At 39.6% G+C, this 24989-nt stretch overlaps 1 protein-coding gene across 3 annotated transcripts in view; it reads right to left on the bottom strand.

Annotated features, from left to right (window-relative positions):
- Nucleotides 1-457: 457 nt before the first annotated feature.
- The window catches only part of RAPGEF4 (Rap guanine nucleotide exchange factor 4), a 160842-nt gene continuing 136310 nt past the window's right edge, over nucleotides 458-24989 (bottom strand). For 2 of the 3 annotated variants that reach the window (XM_059820673.1, XM_059820674.1), the window contains 9 exons: nucleotides 24164-24261; nucleotides 21018-21143; nucleotides 19107-19285; nucleotides 14364-14454; nucleotides 12055-12105; nucleotides 11329-11416; nucleotides 10931-10995; nucleotides 2438-2492; nucleotides 458-914 (listed from right to left, as the gene is read on the bottom strand). In XM_059820673.1, coding sequence (XP_059676656.1) covers nucleotides 787-914; nucleotides 2438-2492; nucleotides 10931-10995; nucleotides 11329-11416; nucleotides 12055-12105; nucleotides 14364-14454; nucleotides 19107-19285; nucleotides 21018-21143; nucleotides 24164-24261 — 881 coding nt within the window. In that variant the 3' untranslated portion in view covers nucleotides 458-786. The remainder of the gene's footprint in view (nucleotides 915-2437; nucleotides 2493-10930; nucleotides 10996-11328; nucleotides 11417-12054; nucleotides 12106-14363; nucleotides 14455-19106; nucleotides 19286-21017; nucleotides 21144-24163; nucleotides 24262-24989) is intronic. The other variant, XM_059820675.1, reaches the window with a different exon arrangement.

Raw genomic sequence — 24989 nt, 5'->3', positions numbered from 1 at the left:
TTGAAATCCATTTGTGCATATTGTGCTCTTTTTGAACCAGTCCTTTGCTACCTTTATGCTATTGATTGCAACAACCTTATATCATAATGGAATTTTGTAAAAACCTGATTGGTAGTTTAAAAAAAGTAAAGTGTAAACACAGATTAATCTATTTATCATTCAAAATATTTTCAGTCCTGTCAGTTTTCTGAAATGGCCACACGGCTTGCAGTAGTAGGCAGTACAATTAAGATTAGAAATTTTTCTTAGTATCTGTTGTATTTCAAAGGGCAATATTTGTAAGTCTTCTCTGAATGGAACTATACCTTGGACCACTCTTGAACATTCTTTCAGCAGATGCTTACATACATCTTCTACTGAGGTTAACAGTAGCTGGGCAAGTTAAACTGATGATGAGTTTTGGTCCTGACCTGGAGAATAAATCATAAAATACAGATTTTTAATTAGGGAGAAAAACACTACCTCCCTTAGAACTGTTAGAAGCTTTTTGTGCATTTTTCATTGACTATTCTATTTTATCTTTTGCCTTTTTTATCCATATGAGAAATCATTACTACACTTTAAGATGAATTAACAGTTCACAACATGGCCACCCGTACAGCTACAGTGCATAAATTCTTCCTCAGCCAAAGTTCTCTGACAGGCTGGTACATTGTGCGTTGCCTAAGACCTTAGAGTATGTTTTTGCTTATTTTTGTAGCGGCAGTGTGGTAGCAGAGAAAGTGAAGTTCTTAACAAGTGACCTTGACAGGATAAAAGATCATTTCTCATCATTGCTTCAAATGTTTATGCTCGACGCGGTTCTAGTCGGTGAGACATCTGTGATAAAGTTCTCTGGTTGTCAATCACATTTAATTGCCGCACATAGCTCCGAACATCCTGATGGTTCTTATTAGTTAGGGCTGCATCGGGATCTGGTGAAAGAGAAATGATGTAGGATTGATACACTTAAACGAACAAATGCCTGAACAGAATGCATAACTCTTTACAAGCTGTCACAGGAAATGCCAGATCCTGGTGAGTTAAAAAAAAATATTTAGAAATCACTGTCTTTGAAACCTTTCCTCCGTATCTGATAGTCTTTCTGGTTACTACCCCCACAAATTAACTTTTTCTCTCAGATTTCACTCAAATTGATGGCCCTTGGTTGCAGTTTTATACATCACCTTACCAGTCAATAGCTATAAATTATACAGCTAACTAGTATGATTTAAAGCTGCCCATCTGCTTTTGAAACAGCAGCTTTCACACAGATTCAAAACTATGTAATTGATTTAAGCCTCCTTTCATGAAATATTTCAATTTCTAGCTCAGTATTAAATATTTGTAACACTGTAGTGCTTAGTGGCTGCCTCATTCAAGCCTCAAAATTTACCACCTGTTTACATTACTTAACATAGCCGCATTATACCCTCTCCAACAACAATTATGAAGTACCACTGAGTTAAAATCTAAGTATCTTCAGAACAGCTCACAATTTAATGAAATATGTGTTAGGTAACTTAAACTTCTCTAGAAGAAAGATACTGAAGCATCTGCTACATATAAATACACATACACACACACAAAAAGCATGGGACTTACATACCGTACATCTAGATACTGACATTTTGTTATATCATGTACGGTGAAAATCCACTTCCATTTCTAAATATGTGGAGGTCTCACTAGTGCTTACTTAATACATTAAAATTAAAAGATACGTAGCCAGGAAAACCTTGATGGTGGGAGAAAAAAAAAGCTCCCTTAACTTGATCTTTTCAAGTTAAGCTTTGATCCAGATGGAAATAAACTATTTTTATGAAAATGTATTGGTTTATATTATTTATTCTGTTCTCTGAGAAAGAGGAAGGCTGCTGTGAGTCAAAATGAATGAAGCGCTGAGGAAATGCCAGTGTGAGTGGTTCTGACAGTGTACCTAGGTGGGATGAGACACACAGGGCAGGCCTGTTTGACCATACAGCTCTGTCATCTTACATGGCCTCAAGTAAGTTCTGGTAATTATACTGACAAACAGGTTTTAAGTTCATCACCTTATGCAGTTATGTCATTTATAAACCTCATGTTTCCGGACTGGTTTAGTATAAAAACAGGCTTTATCCAAGCAAGTATCTTGTATGTATCTGTGTGCTGGTGTCTGCTAGCCTTACGTCAACCACTTCTGAAACCAGTGGCTAATTACAACCGATTCTAATTTAACAGATGTGGAGAGACCTCACAGATATTTAGCTTCTTCACATGCTTGGAAAAGAGATGGAGGAGAAGGGGCTTATTAGAGCTTCCTGAAGAATATTTCACCCTGTGAAACATCGGAGGATCCAAACATGGAGGAATCACTGGAAACCAGGCTTTTCAATTCTGGCACACACAGAATTAGTTGTAATTACTGTAGCTACTGATGATAATGCTGACTGTGCAGATGTTGTAATACACTTACTGAAAGATTGGCTTCGGCAGAATTTCACCGTCCTGACAGTGTTGGCAATCATGCGCTGGAAGGAAAAGATGGGATGCAATCAGAGAACAAGCACTGTATTTCATCATCATTTAAACGAAGCACCTAACTGTGCCTGAGTGTGAAGACATATGCCAATAAAAGCAGTCATATGAATGAAAATATAACTTTAATGCTGATGCCCTCATATGTAGGGTGTGATTTGCATTTACACAGGCTTTAAATGAGCATGAGTGTAATTTACATGTGCTCAGAGAACCCTTTCCCTTGCTTGGATGTTGTACAAGGCCTTAACTAAGAATGAAAATCAGCCCCTTCAATATGCATTTCTTTGATACCATCTTCCCACATTAAAAAGTAAAAGGAATATAATGTAGAACACCTTGGAGTATGTACACATATTAATTTTAAGACCATCAGTTCCTAACAGCAAGGCCATTTCTAGAACATACTCAGCAGTTAAAGAACTTTCACCTTTCATGTGAGTTCGAGTTTAGAATGCAGCCCTCCTGGAAAATAACAGTGTAAAATGAGCATGTGAGGGTGGATGTTCAATGATTCCCTCTGGAAGTATGCTCAATTCACAGGTGAGAAGGCCACTGTTAGAACTGTGGCCCTTTAGGCAAATTTCATCAGACCTGTTAGACAGTGTTAGCTTGCACAAATGTATCTAACCCAACCTGGAAAGTGGATTCACTTTTGGTGGACACTTCTACTGGCAATTCACAAAAAAAGCAGAAGTCACTTCAGCCCTTCTTGACTGTGCTTGCTCTTCAGTCAATAAGCCATCATTTCACTCACTTAGGTAAGAAAATATTAATACATTTTGCTCTGATAAATCAGATGCTATTTTACAATAGTTTTTAAGAATAGAAATGAAGGTAAGTCATAAAGCAAAACATTTCAGATTTAGTTCTGCACCGCAAAATTTTAACTGGCTTGTGTGATTAGCACCACACAGGTGACACACCCACCAGTGTGGGGGCAAAATTAGTTGTTCTGTGTTAATATCAAATAAACTGAAACTTCAGCAGTAAAACTGACTTCCTTAGCTAGATAGTTTGATTCAATCACTGTTACAAGGACAACATTTGTTTCAGTTTCTTTTGCTTAGATTAAGAAAAAGCAGAGGAGGAAAATGCTGTTCCTAATCAGAGTCTAACATCTGTTCCAGCATGTTAACATGGTCCAACAATTACAACACAGCTATATGTTTTAACACAGCACACTCTCACCAAGCTGCTTCATGACTTCTTGAAATTTTGTGTGAGATTAACAAGCTAGTCATAAGTCCTCACACCATGGAATGATGTATTTCTTACTAGTAAACAGTAAAACCTAGGGCATACGCTCCTCAAAATTAATACACAAATGTAATCTTACATGAAAATGATGTTATAAATAAAATACCTTTGTGAAATCTGTCATTCCAGAAGTTGGAAGGAATGTAAAACATTCCTTACATGCATACTGAATAACCTTACATTTTTAATGCACTGTCAAGCATACAAAAATGGGTATGGCTGGTGGTCGCCATTAGAAAAACTATTGATATATCATGTACTACATTTCAGATTACACACTGTATAATCAAACGAGATGTACCTATTCTGAAACTGATCTAAAATACTTCAATTCTAAAACACAAGTTCCCAAAAGATCTAGGGAATTTGGATATGGGTCTGCTTATATTGTTCCTAAAGTCATATCTATTTACGTATGGAAAATAAGTAGATTTCAAGTTAAGAATCAGTTTTATCCTATGTTAATTTTCACACCTCTCCAAGCCATTACTACTAGGCAGATTTTCTAAGGCACTTACCTTGCAAACATTCTCACGTGTGCTTAGCATTAAGCTTGTGAATAAGCCCCATTGACTTCAGTGGAGCCTCTTAAATTCTCAAAGGTAAGCACCCATTATAATACTGGATTGAGACCGAACACACTGCATATTACAGTGTTGGTTCTTCAAGTCTAACCCAAACAAATGAAAATCAAAACAACATGAACGTGAATGTTTCATAACTCTATGGATTCATATTTGGCTCTGTTATGTGATGCTGCCATTTTGATTTATACCATTTCAAAAAGTACTCCCCTAAAATAACTATTTCAAGGAAAGACCATAAAGTTGAACTGCACCAGCCAACCTGATGAAGTTTCAAGAGCGTCTAACTTCAAGGGAAGCTTTCCTAAGGACACGTGTTTTTATGAAGATAGTTAGTGTTGCTTGTTTTGCTTTCTAGGTGGATTGTTAATACACACCCTAATTTTCCATACCTGTAAATGTTTACGTTTTGAAGCCTCATTTCATAATGATCTTTGGAGCTAGACTGTAGGCTCAGTGTTTGATTAGTTTAGTAGTAAGCTTCTTAGGTGAAAACTTAGACTTATCAAAAAAAGTGTGTCCTGTGGAATCATTTTTTTTTTCTTTATATGGCAAATTTGTTCTGAAAAAACCCACAGCATTCAGAATAAGCACTGTAATGCTGTACTGTACTGAAAAACAAATTATGTGTGTAGCGAAGGTTTATAAAAAGTTTTCACTATTTCTGAATTTCTCATTATATGGGCTCTTCAGGCAAGGAAAACCAAAGTGGCAATGAATTCGTCTGACTTCTGGTTAAAGGCTGAACTGCCTGGCTTCCTTCAGTTGGCTGAAAGGCTTCATTTTAAGGAGTTGCTTTGCCTATTCCTGAGGATAATCTTATTCAATCTGTGCATTCAGAAGTATCCTTGCAATGATGAAACACAAAGGAATGAGGAAGTGGGTGTTAAGGCAGAATAAATGCAGAAACTGTGTCCAGAAGACAGCATCGCAACCCAATGGGGAGATTCTGGAGCATTATGTATCCTGGAAGAGCTCCTTTCACATTGTTTTTTTCCAAGTGCTGTTGTACTGCCTAATGTAAACTCAAAAGAGCTCCTCTTCGAAGGTGCAAATTGAACAGTATAACAGCATATGAAACGAAAGTGAATTGCCCTTCCTGAATCTTACAGATAAGTTGGATTGTCTTCTTTCGATTCAAGAAAACTAGAAACATGTACAGAGAAAACGTTCAGATGGAAGTTTAATTGCCAGCTCCTTACAATTTTTCTTCAAATAGAGGATTACCTCTAGTTAATGCCTGCAAAAATTAACTTCTGTTTATGCACTGTACTAAGAATGACCATTATTGAAAAGCCATACAAACCTAAATTTGGATCTTTCTGAAATAAAACCAACTGCATAATATAACTACCAGCATGCTATATATACACAACAATACCCTTTAAAGTTTTACGCAGCCTGGAATAGTGGCAGCAGGCCAGCACATTATCTTCTAATCCACTCCAAACCCAGGTTTCTGAATGTTATAAATATTCATATATGCCATAGAAAACTACTAAGGGCTTTAGTCACACACTTTTTGCATAATCTTTATGTTCCAAAAATGAAAGAATGTTCGCCCTTTTTTTGCATAAAGATCAGAGTGTGAATTCCCTTTTGTTCATCTCCACAAAACCCGAAAACCAATATGCACAGATTTTCTAATCCTCATTTCACACCTGAAGGGTGAAGAGGCTTGACAAAAAGAAGCATCAGTGGCCAGCGTCATGGCACTTCTTGTGCTGCCACTGAAGGTCAGCACTTTCAGAGCTTTTTCGTGACTTCTGCTCCCTCTACAGGTGCCATTTCTGAGACATGCTGGGTAGTGCGACATGGAGATGGTGCCACAGAAAGTGATCTTTGCTCAGGCTGTCTGATGATCTGAGAAATGGCACTGATAAAGTTCCCAAATAATTGCATCTTCCCTCTGTCTATGAATACAAAATTCTGTACTGGCAGTCACAGTGCAGGATTATGCAGCTGAGGTTTGAAAAAAGCGCAAATCAGTAAATGGTCAAGAGTATGAAATATTGCCTGTCCTTAAGGAGAGTCATACTCAGTACCTTCCTCACTTTCCTCTCTCTTCTTTCCCCGGCAAGACATAATTCTAGGAAAGGGCTTTTAAATTTTTTCTAAATATATAGCTATAAAAGGAGTAAAAGGAGTGTCACTTGAATGTTATGTATTGCCATGTACTGCGCTGCAGGTTGTAGGGAGCCCTGTATCTGCTAAATCAAGAAGAGTTTATAGGAACTAATACTGCTGACAGCTTTGGGGGCTCTCCTTCACCTGAAAAGAGGGTCATTAATGGACCTAAAAGACAACTGTGTATTCTAGATCACAAACTAATTGTGTTTGCTGTCTACTGATATCTTTTTATCTTTCACCTACCTGCAGCTCTCAAAATGTCCTCAATCTGCCAAACTATAACTACAGAATTTTAAAATCTTTACAAGCCTATTAATTCCTTGTTCCTCTACAGCAAGTATGCCTTCAGTTTTTACATAGATGGGTCTTCGAAAGCAACACTTATAACTAACATCTACTGTCAACTCACTAGTGGAGAAAAGATGCAGTTAGTTTTTATCACACAAGGTCATGGAGTATATGCCAACCCAGAAGGTGTATCTGAGCAACACCATGGTGGAAACAACTTATACCTTGTCTCTATCAGCTTTTTACAGTGAGATAAGTAAAAGACCTTCAGTACTTCTCTAAATCCATGTCTTGTTTGGTAGTGAAGAGAGCCTTTTACTAAAGACTTACACTACTAATACTAGTAATTTAGTTATTCTGTCTACTTACTGACAAAAGTGTAAGTAACATGTTCCAGGTTGGATTTTAAGGCCAAATGCTTGTTTCCTCCTTCCCCCTGCTTCTTCATGCAAAAAATGGCATAATAACGAGCACAAGTACAGTGCAAATACAAAAAGCATACCTTTTTCTGACACATTCGATATTGTTTGCCCACATCTTGTACAAACCAAATGGATCTGCTTACAGAGTTCCCTCTTTACACATAGCTGTGGCTCTGCCACACATGGTATTCTCTTCCCTGGCTAGCTGTCCCTGCCCTCCCACTCCTCACAGCCTCCTCCAAATAGGCATCCATGGGGATCAGGAGATGGGGAAGGGGAAGAAGGAGCAGGCAGTTACAAAGGCAGCAGCAGGTAAAGCTCAGCAATGCTCTGCAGAGTGATGCCGCCCCCCCCCCCCCGCCAATACCACAGTTCTGCCACTACACCTCTGAAAAGATCAATTTATAGGAAAGTGTAGCAGGAAAAAATTGACTCAGTCCCTTTCCTTTTTAGCTTGACTTGCTAAAAAAACCTAGGCTAATGTGGTTTAACACCCTCTGTTTTTCCCTTCTTCTCTAGAAAAGAACCCAGAGTTTTCAAACATAAGAAAGCTCCTACCAATTTTATGTGAAAATAGATGTCTGTGGACAAGAGAAAGATTGTGTAAGCACCCTCTTCTTCTCTGTCCTTCAGGGAAAAGGCTGTAGTGCAAGTTCCTATGTTATGACAAAAGCCTATTCACACAGAATTCCCCAGCCATGAAGAAACCACACATGCCCCAGCCACAAGGAAAGCTCTGAGCAGAGCTCAAGCAGCCATGAAACACAAATGTTTAGGAAACCAGGCCTCGCTGTTTCTGGCACTCGGGAAACTCCTGGCTCAGACACTGTCTGACAGCTCCTGCGTGTTTTAAGATGCATCATTTAATATAAATAATAACAGAAACATCAGAAAACATGAAAGAATAAAAGGAAGCTGTTTCAGCTGAAGAGATGCCACTAGATCAAACTTCTACTTTTGGCTGCCAGTTACAGGAATAAAGTTGTCAGCAGCACATCAGCTGTCGGTATCAGAGCTCTGTGGTGAGAATGCAGACACGATGCCAGAGGCTGTTCTCAGTTTCATCACTGTGCTTACACGAGAGATGGAGAGACTCACCTCCTTCAGTGGCAAATGGCACCACCAGTGGCAACTACCCAAATATTTTTATTCATAAACTTCAGCAAGCGTCAAAGTTAGGATGGATCAAGGGAAATAATTTTCCAAAGAATGAAAATGTTTTAGACAGATCAGTAATAGAGTGGCTCCTAGCAATATTCAGAGGTATCTCCATCCGCTTGTGACAGAACATCATGCAGCAGAACCAACAGGCAGAAACAACAAATGGCGGGACATGATTCCTGTGAGGAAATATGGTTTCTGCTTTTCTCCTGAAAATGGCAGAATAACATCACAGATTTACCTTGTAAAAGAGAGCTGAATTTATCTGAGTGTTATCTGGCTGAGTGGTCTTGTCTTCACTAGTTAATATCTGGCAATTATGTGTGGATATGACAGTTGTAAGCTTAACGCAAGTAGGCGGTAGCGGCTGAGGTTTAACAGTAGGCTTTTCTTCTTTGCTTGACCTGATGACACATGCAAAAAGCTAAAAACTGCCAGGTCCACACTAGGATTTGAATGAATTATGTGGGTGGAATCTGAATACATGTTGCTTTGAAGAGCTATGGGTTGAGAGAAGCAGTAAAAACACCACAGAAGCAAATAGAATAGCCAGTGAGGAACATTAGAACACAAAAGATATAGTAAGGCCTGGAGAAAAAGCAGAGTGAGCTTTTAGGTAGAGCACTATATGAAGAAAGGTTTAGAATACTGAGAAAGGAGAACGTTTCCCTTTCTGTTGTGTGGAGGAACATGAGACATTATATTGATTCTGTGAAAAATACAGATCATCAAAAAGACATTAATTGATCTTCACTTTCCTCTCCTAAAGGAAATGCTTAAAGCACAGATTAGTGAGCAAAACGGGTGATACTACATTCATGCAGTATAAAATTTTATTTAAAACCTTTGGGTGCTACTAGTAAATCCATGTTCTGGAGATATACTTCTGAAGATAAGGCAATGCGCAGACTAGGGTGAAAAGGGCAGACCTGCAGCAGCCTAGATATAGATCAGTTTAAGCTGCTATAAAATTCACTCTTGGCCTTGGGAGTGCCAAACTGTAAGTATAGCGTGGTGCAGAACCATTTCTAAATCACAAGCCTGGGTTGAACTTCTGTCTATGGGCAAGTGCTCACAGGAGAGCTCCTGCCTCCTGTAATGGCTTTTACACAAAATCAGGTATAAAAAAAGAACCTGAGGCATACAGCTCTGAGGCCTGCGGATGTACTGGCTCTTCTGGGGCAGGAGGTTTAAGTAGGGCAAGTGAGGTGGAGAACATGGAGCCAGCCATATAGCCGTGGATATAGGAATGCAGCTGCCATCCCTCCTGGTTTGGAGGTGCTCCAGCCAAGTCTGACATCCCTTTGTGTTCCCCAAAATATTTACTATCTACACTAGAATATATATATTTTTATAAATAAATAAAATATATCATTAGAACAGGCAGCCCAGGAAAAAGTCCTTTTCTGCAGGTAGAAGGCTCAAGGCCTTTGGAAGGAGATGGCAGCACAGTCTGCATATGCAATTACAGAATGTCATTATTGCAAAGTGAGGTCAGGCCCTTACTCAGGCATGAGCACTACTATTTACCCACAAAAAAGTCTCAGCTTAGTAGAGAGGTGTTTTCACCCCAGGACAGAGGCTGTCCTGGAGTCACAGACTAAAATCTAAGAGAAGGATTCACTCAGAGTGATGATTACTTTTCTGTGAAGTTTTCTAAACAGCTCAAAGCCCTCCTCTCTTCCCCTCTGTGGTATCAGTGCTTAGCAGGTAAGACAAGCTCCTCTGTAGTGCAGTGGAAATAACCATGGGGTGGTTCTGGTTACTGTAGTACTACGAATGAGCAGATATATGTGCCAGAGTAGATATGCTCTAGAATGGCTGCTGAATGGAGCTTTACTGCAGAAACAGTAAGTCGGGTTTAGTTTTGCAGTGCAGCTGCTCATAGCTGGACTTAATTAATTACTTGGCCTTAGCAACCAAGAAAACTGCTTCTCACTGCTGAGAAGCTTGAGTTTCAGTTGAGATTTCTGCCATGGGAAGTTGCCTGCCTGCAGTTTTTGACAACAGTATTGGAAATTATTGGAAATTATGAAAGTTTAGGTGCAGGATTTAAAATAAATCAAATTTGTGCATAATCTAACCTTCTATCATTGATCCCCCTTTCCAATATGAAAGCAATCAAGTCACAGAAGTCTCCTTTCACTTGTTAAAGGAAAGAAGAAAATAAGATGTTGTGCACGTTCTGTATTAAAGCTCCTTTCATTCTCTGAGGAGCAATGCAGAACTATCCCAGCCTGAGGCAGTTCAGTCCTGTTTGAAGGAACAGCAGTTAAAATCACAGCTGGGTCCCAAACTGGCTGTTAAAAATTGTCTCTAACAGCTCTGCTTCCTGTCACTGCTGCTGCCTCTCCTAGGAAACATTTTGGCTGTGCATAGCTCAGTGGGCAGTTGCTTTTCCACCTGTGTGAGGTTTTCTAGAAACGCAGAGGTCCCAGGCGCTGTGCACAATGCAGTCTACTTTTGCCAGCTTTTGGTCCTGCCTTCACTTTCTCTAGCCCTGGAAGTCATTGTTGAGAAGTTCACTCTTGAAGAGATGATTACAGAGGTCTTTTTAAATTTTCATTTCAAATATGTCATACATACCATTTTTTCAAAGTTTACTAGGTTGTCAGTGAATGTCTTGTTTCCCTCATGAGTAAATGTCATGTCTGTATAGAAATAAAAATCACATAAAAGCCCATTAATGAATCATGGCCATACAAAACAGCAGAACATTTTATCTATCCCTTACAAAAATCAAAGCAGCTACAGAAGTAAAACATTTAGGTTTTAATTTGCAGCATTTCTGAGACTAGTAAAATTGAGGTATGATATTCAGATATACTAAAGCAGTTTTTCTTGTCTCTGTGTCATGCTTTTTATAATGGAAAAGATCATAACTCACAGAGATTGATTTTTGCTTTTTCTTGCTGCTACTCTTATTCTTCAAATATTTGACAAATAGCTTTCAAGTTAATAATTCTGGTAACATCCAAGCTTACCTTTTATAAGTAATGGCATGAAAGGAATTATTGGAGGGTCCAATTTAGCTACAGTTAGTCTGTAGGCCCTATGATTTCTTGATGGATCCTTAAGAAAAAAAGAGAAATCAAATAATTACTAATATGCATTACTACATGTATCGAGACACTGTATGCATTCATTTAGATGTCATGGCATTTATTAAAATTATTATTTTCTCCTGTGGCTTTAAAAGTGCATCTGCAAACTAAGACACCTTTTATCATTCTCCCATAGACCTTACATGATGAGAATGCAGCCGCTAAACACAAACATTTTTCATGCCAAATAGCAAGGTAAAATATGATTACAAAAAAATTGTTCATAAACAGAACCACACATTTTTCCTCCCTCCTTGCAGCTGCAGATCCAGTTTTGCCTATGTTGTAACACTGAAATGTATTGCCTGGAAAAATCCAGGTTGGAAAATATAATTTCCCATATGTACTATTGGAAAACATGTGATAAAGCTTTTCTGAGTTCCCAGATTAACTTTGAGTGGTACATAAGTTCTCTCAGAGTAGGTTCCTAAGAGTATAATTTATTAGTCATACATACTTGTTTTAGCAGCTCTAAAATGGGATCATAAACTTCTTAAAGTCAAACAAGGACATATAAAATGTTCTGAATCAAGGAATTCAAATCAGTTACTCAGAAACTGAATTAGCTCAGATTGTGCATAGAATAAGGGATCTATTGCTATTCACCATTAAGCTTTCAAACTCTGCATAGATCTTCTTGAACTTGCTTGGAAGTTTCTGTTAATAAAAACAAAAATAGCAAACCTTAATTAAATCCAATTTGTGTGGTAATTTTACTGTAAATGCTAGTTCCTTCTACAACGCCTTAAGTCAGGAAAGTGCTCTTTTTGCCAGATATTTCTAACAATGTGCTAATCTAAAATACAACATGTCTCCTAGCAACCAGATTATAAATAGAGACGGGACCAGCCATGAAACCTGGATCCTGATTTAAAACCCAACTTGAATTTACTCCTTTGGGATGTTTAGATCCAGATTTTTGTTTGGCTTACATCGGAATCACTGAATTCAGAATGTAAGTGAAAGTTCAAATCAATGGTTTCAGGACATTCCTGATTATAGCCTACCTGAAAATGTAATTTACACACAGCTTGCGTAGGGGTAGCTCAGCTTAATTATTCATACCTATGATGAACTGCCCTTGCAACATTCAAATCCATGCCTGGGCATTTCCAGCAGGCTTTTTTGTTTGTGCTGATGTATCATCAACTATTGCTCAAATTTTTGACATGCCCAGCCGCCAAGGCCCTCTACCGCTTTCCTGGATATAAATTAATGAATAGTTTTTCAGTCTGCAATACCTACACAAATAAATCATTGTCAGTTGATCATGCAGTGATTGGGATGAGTTGGGCTTTACTAAATATTTTCTTTTCCCCTCATGTTATGTTATACATATTAAACAATTTTACTATAAAGACTATAAGGTATGTTATAAATTAGTTTTCAGAGATCACAGTAATGTTTTATGTACACTCATAATATGTCAGCTTTCTAGTTTTAATAAGAAATTTCTCTATATTTGCTGATTAAAACAGACTACTACTGGCAGTGGGTAACATTAAAAATCAATAGAGACTTTATAATGCAGAAATTATTTTTTGCAATATTTTCTACATTTGGAGTGCGTACCCTAGCAAGATATTTACACTGTGCCACAGCAAGGGCCTAATTTTTAATGATGTGTGTGAACAACTGTGTGCCTAGTTTGCATATGCATGCAGATTAGGTATTTGTGAAATAAGTGGTATAATTGGACATTTGCACCTGCAAATATCTAATTTGTGCATGCAACTAATGTAAATGCATGATAATATAGCAAAAATCAGGTCTTGATATGTTTGTTTTTAAGCGTATTCTGTATATATAGCTGGCTAAAAATCAAGCTGCGGAGATTCTCTTGATAGACTGACTGCCCTACAGAACCAGTATGATAATATTTCCCTGGACTCAAGTTCATACCCCACACCTACAAATGATCTGTGCCCCTCCAGCTCAGACCCTGTGCCCATTTCAGATTGCTCTATGTAGTATATACATTCAATTCCCTCTTCTCTCCTCATACTACTCCTGTACTGTCTCAGGTCTCCCAACTGTTCCTCTCAGTAGCAACAAATGAAGGGTCATTATTTTGAGAAACTGATCGCAAATCTTTGCCTTTAGCACTGATTGTATATGCCACTTGTGACATATAATTTTGAAAACTGGGCTGCTGTCTTTCTCAGATGTGTTAGTCTGATGTCCTATTTCAGACCACTTTTTTAAAGTGTTCAAATTTTGGTCTCAGTTGCATCAATGACCTCAGTCATGCTAACTATTTTGATTTTCTAATGAACAAAATACGTGCACATTCAAATCTGCACTGCTTCTGACAGCCAGTATGTTCTTAGTGGTTACATGTGCTTACCACCTCACCCTGCTGGACATTGCACCCTTTTCATATACTTACATACAAAAGAGCAAAGCCACAGAAAAAGGTGGAAGCTCTGAAAATGAAGACCAGACTGGTAGTAAGCAGGGAAATGCACGTCAGAGATAAAACCAGAACTGGTTAGGACAAACCCACATTTTAATAGGGCAACAGAGCCCATATGGAGATCAGAAAATAATATGTATAAACAGAGGATGGATTTTAGAGAAGTATCTATGGAGTGATCTCACTAAATGATCAGTAAAGTCAGAGAATGGGCTGATTTAAGAGATTAACTGGCTAACTCGCTCATCCTGTTGGGCAGTTTAGCTCACTGATAGAAGTTGCTGTTGTCACTCTTGTTAACTGCTTATGAGTATTCAACACATCTATGGGTATACTGCCTTACTAATAAAAATTGGCAGCCTTAGCTAAAGGCTTATGCTCAGGAATTGAATTAGTAGATCTCATTTTATCAATAATGAAGGCCCAAGTCATGTTTTTGCTAACTAAAAGCACAAATCCCAGCCAAACTTCTTGGGATTGGATTTTAGCTCAGACTTACCTCCCATGTTAACGAGAGACGGCTCACAGCAACATTACTCAGTCCCATAATAATAGCGAAAAAGGAATTCAGATTTTTGTATTCTTTACAGCTGAAACACAAAGGGCCAGGTTTTAAGTTGTATGTATCAGTCAGGGCAGAAGTACACATGACAACCTTAAAAGAGCTGAACCCAGGCATCTAGCATAGATGTGACTGAATTTGGGCAGCTGTGGCCAGCATGCTTGCGGCACACCACTTCACCAATGTGTGAATCATTCACCACACTCTGGAGGCTCCTTTCCTCTTGATCCTAAAATGACCTCCTGCTTCCACTTCACTGGGTGCCAGCTTCTGCAAGGACATTAAAGGAGTCATTGAAGCTCCTCCCTCCCTACCCAGAAACACAGTCCTGAAACTGGGCTCAATCCAGTCCCTGGGAATACCAGAAACAGTGGAAGCAACTGGTTTACAACCTCATTTGCTGCAAAACTTGCTGACCACTTCTGAACAGCTACTGAATGCCGGAAGCTGGCCCTAGATGATCTTCATTGCACTTCACAGGGGTACTGAGTCTCCTTAAAGGGAGAAGATCAGCTGCCTAAAGATTCCTGTATGCCAGTGACCTCTCTCGCTGTATATGATTTCTAACTAGCACTTGTAGATTCTGGAACTCTTTATGATGTTTCAAGCAAGGAACTGCCATTTGTTACCAGCATCGTTAAAGAGGTCCTGGGCACTAGGAGCTGTAGGTCACACTTCATCCCTAATGCAAAGGAGAACTTTTGTTACCCATCAGGAAAAACTGGAACATGTAACTGAGTATTATGGAAGATCCAATACACCATATGGAGGAGTAGACACAATCTGACAGGAACTGCCCACACAGCTGCTCAGCTGGGACTGCATCAGGTGTCTCATTGACTCAATGGGAAGGGAAGAGAGAGAACAAAGCCTGTATCTCATAAATCTGTGTCTCACTAGGTTCCTGCAAATAATTTGCTATTTTTCACAACAGATTTGCCAACATCTGATTTCAGCACTTCAGTCTCTGCTTCTTTTGATGTTTACCAAGAAAACTTTCACCAGATTCAAGCTATGATTCTCAGACAGGTTTTTTTATTCATTGCTTAAGCTCTGAGGTATCCTCAGCTCCAGACCAAATTTGTACAACCATCACATCCTACTGTCCAACTCCATAATTGCCACATCACCCTATTGTTATTCTGTTCTTTCTGACCCTCCATTTCACCAGACTCGATGTATTGAGTGGGTGAGTCCTTTAGATCTGGCCTCACTTGTGTCTGCACTGTGTGAACACTGAGCGCGTGAAAAAACGATCTCTCCCATATGATGGTCTGTCTGTTGGAGGCTGCTGCCCCCTCAGATCTTCTGGCAGAGCTGCTCATAGAAATTCTCCCACATCAGATTAGGGACAGTGAGAAGGTTAGCGAACATAAGCTGAAATGCTAAAGCTACCCCAACTTATTCTGACTAGAGCAGGTCAGGGAGTGCCTCATTAGTGGATCTGAGGGGAGATAAAGATGAAAAGTAGCCACGGTAGGCTGTCAGTGATAACCTCTTCCCCAGGCACAAGTAAATCCAGAAAGGGATATCTGTCCACAGCCTGTGACATTGAGAATAAATTGTGGCACGGTAAAAATAATTAGTACCACACAGCAGTAGTGCTCAAACATAGTAGGCAGCTGCAAATATATCTGCAATATGTAATTTGAATCTATCTTTCATTTTAAAAAGGAAAAGTTTTGCAAATACCCTGTTAAGCAATGTAATTTGACAAAGACCCTGTTAAAATCCATCTAGATTTATGACTGTCTACACCAAATATTCTGTAAATACTCTACACTACATAGGTCAGTTCCAGATAGAGGACCACTGTAAGGAAGGAGAAACAGTGCTGCATGGCTCCACTGCATGTATGCTGCCTGTAAAATGTCAGAAAGTGGATCCTCCGAAGCATCAGTGTGCTCAGAGCAGAGGTCCCTCTGCCTCCCAAACCAGAATGCATTGGAAAAATCTTCCTGTTAGTACGAACTGTGAAAACACACACATGCACACACTCTTGCCTCCAACACAAACACACATGTTAAAATCTCTCTGTACTTACACGAGCATATTCATCTTGGCATTTTCCCTGTAAACACACACCCTTCCAAAATTTCTTACAGGCTCCTTGCGCTTATAACATATGCATGTGTATGGAAAGAATCATTTTCAAAAACTGAATGAAAGTGTCTGAGTATAGTGATACACAAGAAGGCTTCTAAATAGCCTGTGGGTATATCTGTGAAGTGGAAATGTATACAAACTGGGTTTTTGTGGATATCTGTAAGAGTATGTGCAAGTTCATCCTAGAAGGCCTTTCTAATACAATTAATATGGGAAGAACTCACTATAGGAAATATAGTTCACTTCTCCCCTTTGTTTGAAAGTTTAATCCTACAATGGCTGGAGAAAAGAGGTGAACCTGGTAACGTCTACATCCTTTCCCAGCAGATGCAAAGGCAAGGACGGCTCCTGGATTTGAAAGCACATGTGCACAGCACTTGGAGCCAGCACTTGGCCTTGCGCTTGCCTGCAGCGACAAGGAGCACACATCACAGGGTGCGTGGGGTGGCAGACACAAAATGATGTGCCTTCTGCGATGGCGTCTGAGCTCCCCGCCACAGAATTGAAACAGGCTTCTCAGTAACAGTTACCTTTGAAAATCAGTACGTGCAAGGCATCTTGTTACCACCAGTCATGCCTAAGATTAATAGTGCAGCACTGAGCTGTTCTCCCCGAACACTTTTCTAATGAGTCTAGTACTTCTAGGTAGGGTAAGGTTCTCATTAGGTCTCAAGGATCTTCACAAGCAAAACTTCCTCAAAGATACTGCTTCAAGGCCTGGGCCCACATCTTTTGATCCAATTCCTTGGCTTTTTCTCCCCTCTAACTTCGGTGCACTTTGTGTTTGTTTTACCGCATGCTGTAGCACCTGTTACCATGGCAGCACTGCACAGAGGCCAGCAGCCTGGCAAAACTTCCCAGCGCCTTTCCAGCGGCTGCAATTAAACCTGCCTGCTGGGTTTGTATGGAGGACAATCTTGTGCTTCAGATTTCTCTGCTTTTAGGAGACAAAGAGGACTCAGCAGAGCAGACTGCTTTTAGCTATTTATTTTTAGCATTGTAGTGATACCAGAAACATGGAAGTAAACACGAGGTTGTCAAGCTGTTGTAAATAGCTTGGGATCAAACCCATGACACTGAGGAACCCACGGCCTAGGGCGGTTTATAAAGGAGATATTTGACTTTAATTTTTAGGATACCTGATTTCAAGAGTTTATGGAAATTACTATTGTATCTTAATTTACCACATTTCAACATTTTCCCATCTCATGCCTCCGAGTTCAGAAAAGACCCCGACGCTGTGGGTGCCACTGCCCTCTCCTGGACGCAGCCCGCCAGGCTGGCGGCGGGCTTCTGGCTGTGCTCCACAGAATGAGATCATGGAATATGCGGTATACATATTTTTAGAAACTGCAGAGGTAAATTCCGGCCTCTCTTCTGAATACAAACCTGATCCTGCATGCCCACCACTAGATTTTTAAAATCTTCAGCTTCGACCAACTGTAATCCAACCAGAGGGCCTAAAGCAGCTCCCAGAAGGAAGTCGGTACTTGCAGTGCGGGGCCCTTTCTGGAGGAGAAGAGTTTTGATGCGAACACTGATTTCAGCTATGTGTAATTATGAATTGGGAGGCATCACAGCTGCAATAGTAATCTCTTCCTTCACACAATTACATTTAATGATGCAAAAAAGTTAAAACTCATGGTTTAACTGCAAGTAGTAACTTCTTTGTGCAGTAAGCTGCCTAAAGACCTCTAGTCACGGTGCCCAAAGTTGTAGACAAATACTCAAACAGGCAATACCTCACTGCACGCCTCAGCAAACTGTTTGTTCAGACAGTGATGAATGTAATAAATACACCACAAACTGGAAAGGAAGGAAGAGGGTAACAGTGGTAAAACACTGTAGCTATGCAGGGCAGGGGCATGCCCCTGCTCCCTCTGAAGTCAGTCACACCCTTGTCCTTGACTTCAGTGATAAGGAGTCAAGGCCGACACCTTTGGCATGAAGGCTCCAAACAGCTTAATATGAATAAAAGAATAGAAGACAGCAAGAATTGTCTCCTCTCCAGCCTCAGACCCAGCAGTTAGTAAGAAAAAAGGGCATTCATATTGCTGTATTTTTAAACAAAAGTATTAGAAAAATATACTAAGCAGACTGAAGGTAACATGAGCCTTGTCCTCTCCATACTACATCTCTTTGCTCTCCCCTCTCAGTTTTCCTACTCGGGGCAATTTTGAGAACGGTTTTCCTGAACAGCACCAGAAATACTTCTGTTCTCAAGAAAATTAAGGCCCAGTTTTGTTAATATTTACTAATTTGCATATTAATATTTGCTAATGCATGTAAGAATGAGGGATTCTCCTAGTGAACTGAAATATATTTACTCACAAATTTTACGTGAAAACATGGCCCTAAGAGATCACAGATCAAGAAGCAATGGAGATCAGGACAGGAAAGAAGAATATATATTAACAAGGTTCTATACAACCCTATACGGAAATGGACAGAATTAGCAAATAGAGAACATTTTAACCTCTACTGTGTGTGGGTGTCTGAAAATAAAAAAGAAAAATAACAACAAATTTACTATATTGAACTTCATTTCCAGCTCACAGATGGTTGTATACTTACTGGGCTGCTATCTTAATGTACTTCTTTAACAGCTGAACACGCTTGCTGAGTTGAGAACAAAGACAAATCTCAGTGACGACCCAGAACTGAATTTCATTAAATCTTCTTAAAAACAAGTCCAGATTTGCTGTGGTCTTTTTAAAATTGTGCCTTCCAAAAGTGTGATAGATCAATTCCAGCTAGGAAAAAGAAAACAGTTTGGGATTTTCTTTTTAGATATCTCATCTTTCGGACAGAGGAAAGAGGCTAAGAATGACCAGGCAATTATCTAGTCTGAAACTTCCTCTGCAGTTTACATTTATTGCTGTACAGATGACAAGGATTCAGGTTGCGAATCCAGTAGACAATAGCTGAGGCATACTAAAAGCAAAACTACAGACTATGTATAAAAAGCCTGATACCTTAAAACATACAAAAGTAATTCAATAAGCAGCACATGTTCAGGAGAAGTTTAACTTTATTTTTGCATTTTGCCTATAAAATTAAGAATGCCTTATACATTCAAAACTTGTAGGTGGCTTTATTATAGTATTTTTGAAAATAGAAAAAGGTTATCAGAAGTAGTCAACATGGATTCACCAAGGGGAAGTCATGTCTGACCAATCTGATAGCCTTCTATGATGGCCTGACTGGATGGATAGATGAGGGGAGGGCAGTAGTTGTTGTCTACCTTGACTTCAGCAAGGCTTTTGACACCACATGATCCTCACAGGCAAGCTTAGGAAGTGTGGGTTAGATGAATGGACAGTGGGGTGGATTGAAAACTGGCTCATAGGTAAAGCTCAGAGGGCTGTGATTAGTGGCACTGAGTCTAGTTGGAGGTCTGTAACAAGTGGTGTTCCCCAGGGGTCAGTACTGGGTCCAGTCCTGTTCAATATATTCATCAATGACCTGGATGAAGGGATAGAGTGTGCCCTCAGCAAGTTTGCTGATGACACAGAACTGGGAGGAGTGGCAGACACACCGGAAGGCTGCGCTGCCATTCAGCATGACCTGGACAGGCTGGAGAGTTGGGCAAAGAGGAACCTTATGAAATTCAACAAAGGCAAGTGTAGGGTACTGCACCTGGGGAGGAATAACCCCATGCATCAGTACAGGTTAGGGGCTGACCTGCTGGAGAGCAGCTCTGTGGGAAGGGACCTGGGGGTCCTGGTGGACAACAGGGTGACCATGAGCCAGCAATGTGCCCTTGTGGCCAAAAAGGCCAATGGCATCCTGGGGTGCATCAAGAAGAGTGTGGCAGGCAGGTCGAGGGAGGTTATCCTCCCCCTCTACTCTACCCCGGTGAGGCCACATCTGGAGTACTGTGTCCAGTTCTGGGCTCCCCAGTTCAAGGACAGGGAACTGCTGGAGAGGGTACAGCAAAGGGCTATGAAGATGATTAGGGGACTGGAACATCTTTCTTATGAGGAAAGGCTGAGGGACTTGGGTCTTTTTAGTCTGGAGAAGAGAAGGCTGAGGGGGGATCTTATTAATGCTTATAAATACTTAAGGGGTGGGTGCCAGGAGGATGGGGCCAGTCTTTTTTCAGTGGTGCCCAGTGACAGGACAAGAGGTAACAAGGCACAAACTTGATCATAGGAAGTTCCGTCTAAACATGAGGAGGAACTTCTTTACTTTGAGGGTGACAGAGCCTTGGCACAAGCTGCCCAGAGAGGTTGTGGAGTCTCCTTCTCTGGAGATATTCAAAACTCGCCTGGACGCATTCCTGTGCAATCTGCTCTAGGTGAACCTGCTCTGGCAGGGGGGTTGGACTAGATGATCTCCAGAGGTCCCTTCCAACCCCTATCATTCTGTGATTCTGTGAAAATCAAGCTTAGAGAAAGTTTTGCAAATAATGCACAAACCTACAATGTACAACTAAACATTTTCTAACAGATTCTAATCTGCTGAATTGATAGATCCTCGTACCTCATGCACACAGTTGAAGAGTTCCCAGTCATAAATTGTCATCTGATGTGCTAAGTCTTTGGAGCTCATCAGTTCGAATGTTCCCACTGTACCAGTAGACGGTCCTTCTTGTTCTGGTAATGGTGCCTGCAAATGGAAAAATGGTATAAAAATATTTTAGAAATACTAAATTGCATGATTGGTGCTTTTCTTCCATAATGTTTCTGATTTTTTTCTTCAGTGTGACCACTTTCCTAAGCACATTTCTAATAGTAAAACTGAAATTTGCTTTTAACCACAGGCTTGCATGAGGAAATGAGAAGCCCTGTGCAAAATCAGTATCCACTATGCACAGGATAGTCAGGAAAGTTCTGAAAGCTCTTCAGAGGTACTGTAAGGAAATAAAACAGACTGTTCTCAGTGTGTTATTTTTAGCATTGTTCTAAAATTTGAAGCCAGAAATAAATACTTCAATACACATTGTGCTAACTAAAGCATGTCTGTTAGTTTAGGAGCATAGGTCTTTCCACAAAGCTTTTGTTATCAGTTTCCTTTTTCACATACATAAATAACTAGGCCACAAAGCACAAGCCAAATATTTTTGCAAATTACTGGTTCTAATGATGACAATTATTACATCTGCCATGCTTCAGAAATCTGCAGTGATTGCAAGATCTTCTGATCATTCATAAAATAAGCCTCATACCTTCTCTTTGACAGTACAGGGATGCACTATTTGTGATTGCAAAACTCCTGGCTATGCTAATTAAAATTATACGCACACAGTCGTATGAGAAAGAATCCTTTAAATCATTCAAGTATAAAACATCTTTGAAAGACACTTCCATACCACCCAGTAAATGAGATGTGATCTACAGTTTTGCACACAAGTAAAGAGAAATTTTAAAACATGGCTTGAGATCAAGTCGGATTTGAAGTAGTCTGTTGTATATATTAGGGTCAAAGTGTTTGAACCAGTGCTGCTAAAATACTAACAACCAACCCTCTTGCAAATTCAAACACATTACATCAGTAAAGCTGCCCGTGAACCCACGTTTTAATTGTTTTATTTCCAGGAGAGGGCAGTAGAGTTCACTTACAAGTTTCTCAATTTGTCATAGGGTCTTTGTTAGACAATTACAGAGCAGGGAATTGTCAACAAGGTCCTTTCTGAGTACAAACTCAATAGAGTCTGCAAGATTAACAGACCATATTTACATACTGCAATATAAAAAATTAGCTTACTAAATGGATCCCCTTTTATGTAAGAACATTACATTACCAACAGAAAAAGAACTGACTGGATTAATACATCAAATCACTTTCTCAACAACACACAGTATACAGGGGCTTTATTTCTGTATAAGTTCTTGCTTTGTATTCTAGGGAAAACTTGTCTTTCAAATATCATCATAATACAAACTAATTAAAAATTATTAAACTAAGCCACAGGCATTATTACCTTAAAAGCTGCATCTGCAATTTTAGAAAATAGTGTATATAAGCAAAGTATTATCTAAAAAAAATCAGGACAGCCATCAATCAATTCAGAGTGCTCTGAATTGGGATTTGCACAAACACAAAACTAATTCTTTAGTTTAAGACAGAGTAAGAATTAAAAGTACAGCATTTTTGTGTAGAAAATCCTAATTTGTAGAAATCTGTGGGAAAAGAATTGCCCCTAGACTGAAAGAGGGCTTTTTTTCCCTACTTGGAGACAAACACAACATAGCTGTTACCATAATAAACACATATTTTCCAAGGCTAGGAAAGAAGCACTTAGATGTAAACTCATTGCATATTTGAAAATTCATCTAACCCAGAACAATTTTCACATGGGAATTGTCAAGTGTAATGTGAATAAAAGTACATGCAGAGGCAGCAGCCAGAAATTGGAATGTGAAAGGATTAAACTTGGAGGCAGGTAAGGTTGTAATATTTTTCAATTTGTTTATACCTCTTTGAAAAAACTGCAGCTGATAAGGGGATGTATTCTGTTATGTGGTGTTAAGAACCTTTTTTTAAGATGCTGAGTGTTCCTCCCTAATTCCTACTGAAGTCAGACCAGTTGATGAAAACTAGCACATTGCAGCGCTGTATCTTAGAGCTCCCTGTAGCATTTTGATTACTTGAACCATGGTAAATAGTACAGGGGAAAAGGCACAGAAAGTCATGACCATTTGCTGCCAAAACCATGTCTACACAGAAAATGCAGGGCCATATAAAAGTACCCAGCGTAGTTGTACTGATGCAACACCCCTGCTTTACAGTAGCATGCCCCATGAGGGTATCTACTTGGCAGGATTAATTAATCTTAAGGGAACACCAGAATTTAATAAACTGAACAAGAGGTATCTCTGCATGGAACTACAGTATGCTGGATGTGCTTTCCCTGGTTACTAAATGGAAGGCAGCAGCAAAGCATAGATTTTACCATATCTATAAAAGAAATCAGGCATACATACTAAGTGGCTTGTTAAAAGCATACAGGAGGCTGAAACAAGGCTAGGAGTAATAGCGTTCATGCTGACATGACTTGGCAATGCCATTTGTTTTTAATGAAATAAAAGGAACAAAACGTACAGTCAAATCAAACTCTGTAAAAGCAGACCCCATGGGGATTGTTAGAATTACTGTATAAACTGTAAGTACTTATGAACAAATCTACCTAAGAAAAAACAGGCTTTCTACCAGGAATATTTTCTGTGATTCTACTTAGAATCATCTGAGATTTTGACACAGTATTTTGTGGGTCTGAGAAAGAAAAGATTTTAAGGAATTTACTGTTGGAATCAAGTCTCCAGAATGCTTTAATTGGTAACATCTATTTTCAAGAATAGATCCCTGTGGCCTTGAGGAGATAATTCTGTAATCAGGAATTACTGCATGTCATAGTGACAATACTCAGCTCTTCCTAAATGCTCAGTGTGACACAGAGAATACCGGGATCAAGTGCTGTCACGTGGATCAGATGGATTTCTGCTCTACTTTAGGAAATTATAACTTTACCGTGTTTTAATTTCAAGGCTCATCCCATAGCACTGTGATAAGCCCTTTGTTGTGAATGTTTCCACTAGTTTTTACCTAAAGCACTGATAATGCAAAAAGGACCAAGTGTTCAAATAAACTGAAGAACTGAACTTCCTGAGAACTTCATACATACATACCAATGAATCGAACTGGTCACGTGGGCAAGCAAACAGCCGTCCATTAACACTGAGAGTTGTAAACACTGAAACATCATGAGGTTTGAGCACAACCTTTTCTGTAAACATGAAACAAAAGATTGTTTATTATATATATGTAGAATTTACAGCAGGACTGATCCAACAGCTGCACAGATCACCCTTCTGTGAACAAATTTTGCACAGTAAACCAATGTCCAGGATACAAAGCAGATGACAAGGTCCTCTTTATTGAAGAAATGTGACAACAAGCTCAGCCCAAACCAGCCTCCGACAGAACTGGCATGCAGAACTAGAATCCCAGCCCCAAACTGTACAGACAGGTCAAGAAGCCTGTGCTGCCATCTCGAGAAACTACCTGCAATAATTCAGCCATTATTAGGGACTCCATTAGCTCCATCTTCTCTGGGCTGTAAGCATTTGGAGAGCTGTTCTTAATAGAAATTGCCTTGGAAGACAGTAACTGCATAAGAAGGTGATGAAATGCAACTGTATTCAACTTCATTACAGCATTTCTAAAAAAGCATCACATCACAGGTAAAGAAAAGATAATGAAGTAACTTACAAAAAAGTCTCTTCCAGCATGCACTCGCTGTCAGCAAATCTGACAATAAAAAATTGCTGCAACTGCAAAAAGTAGAGCTGCCTGGTGTCAGTTCTCAGGAAGTAAGCTGGTTTTGGCAGGCATCACTGTTTACAAAAATGCCTTCCAACACAGCTCTCATTAGGCGCTGTGTGTGTCCACACAGTCATACTCAGCCAGAGCACTTCAGCAATGCCAGTTCTCCAGCAGAATTCACCTTGGAGT

Source organism: Gavia stellata, chromosome 8, assembly GCF_030936135.1.
Source record: "Gavia stellata isolate bGavSte3 chromosome 8, bGavSte3.hap2, whole genome shotgun sequence".
Taxonomy (NCBI): Eukaryota; Metazoa; Chordata; class Aves; order Gaviiformes; family Gaviidae; genus Gavia; species Gavia stellata.
Note: the sequence above shows the minus strand (reverse complement) of the source record. Positions and strands in the feature narration are given on the sequence as shown.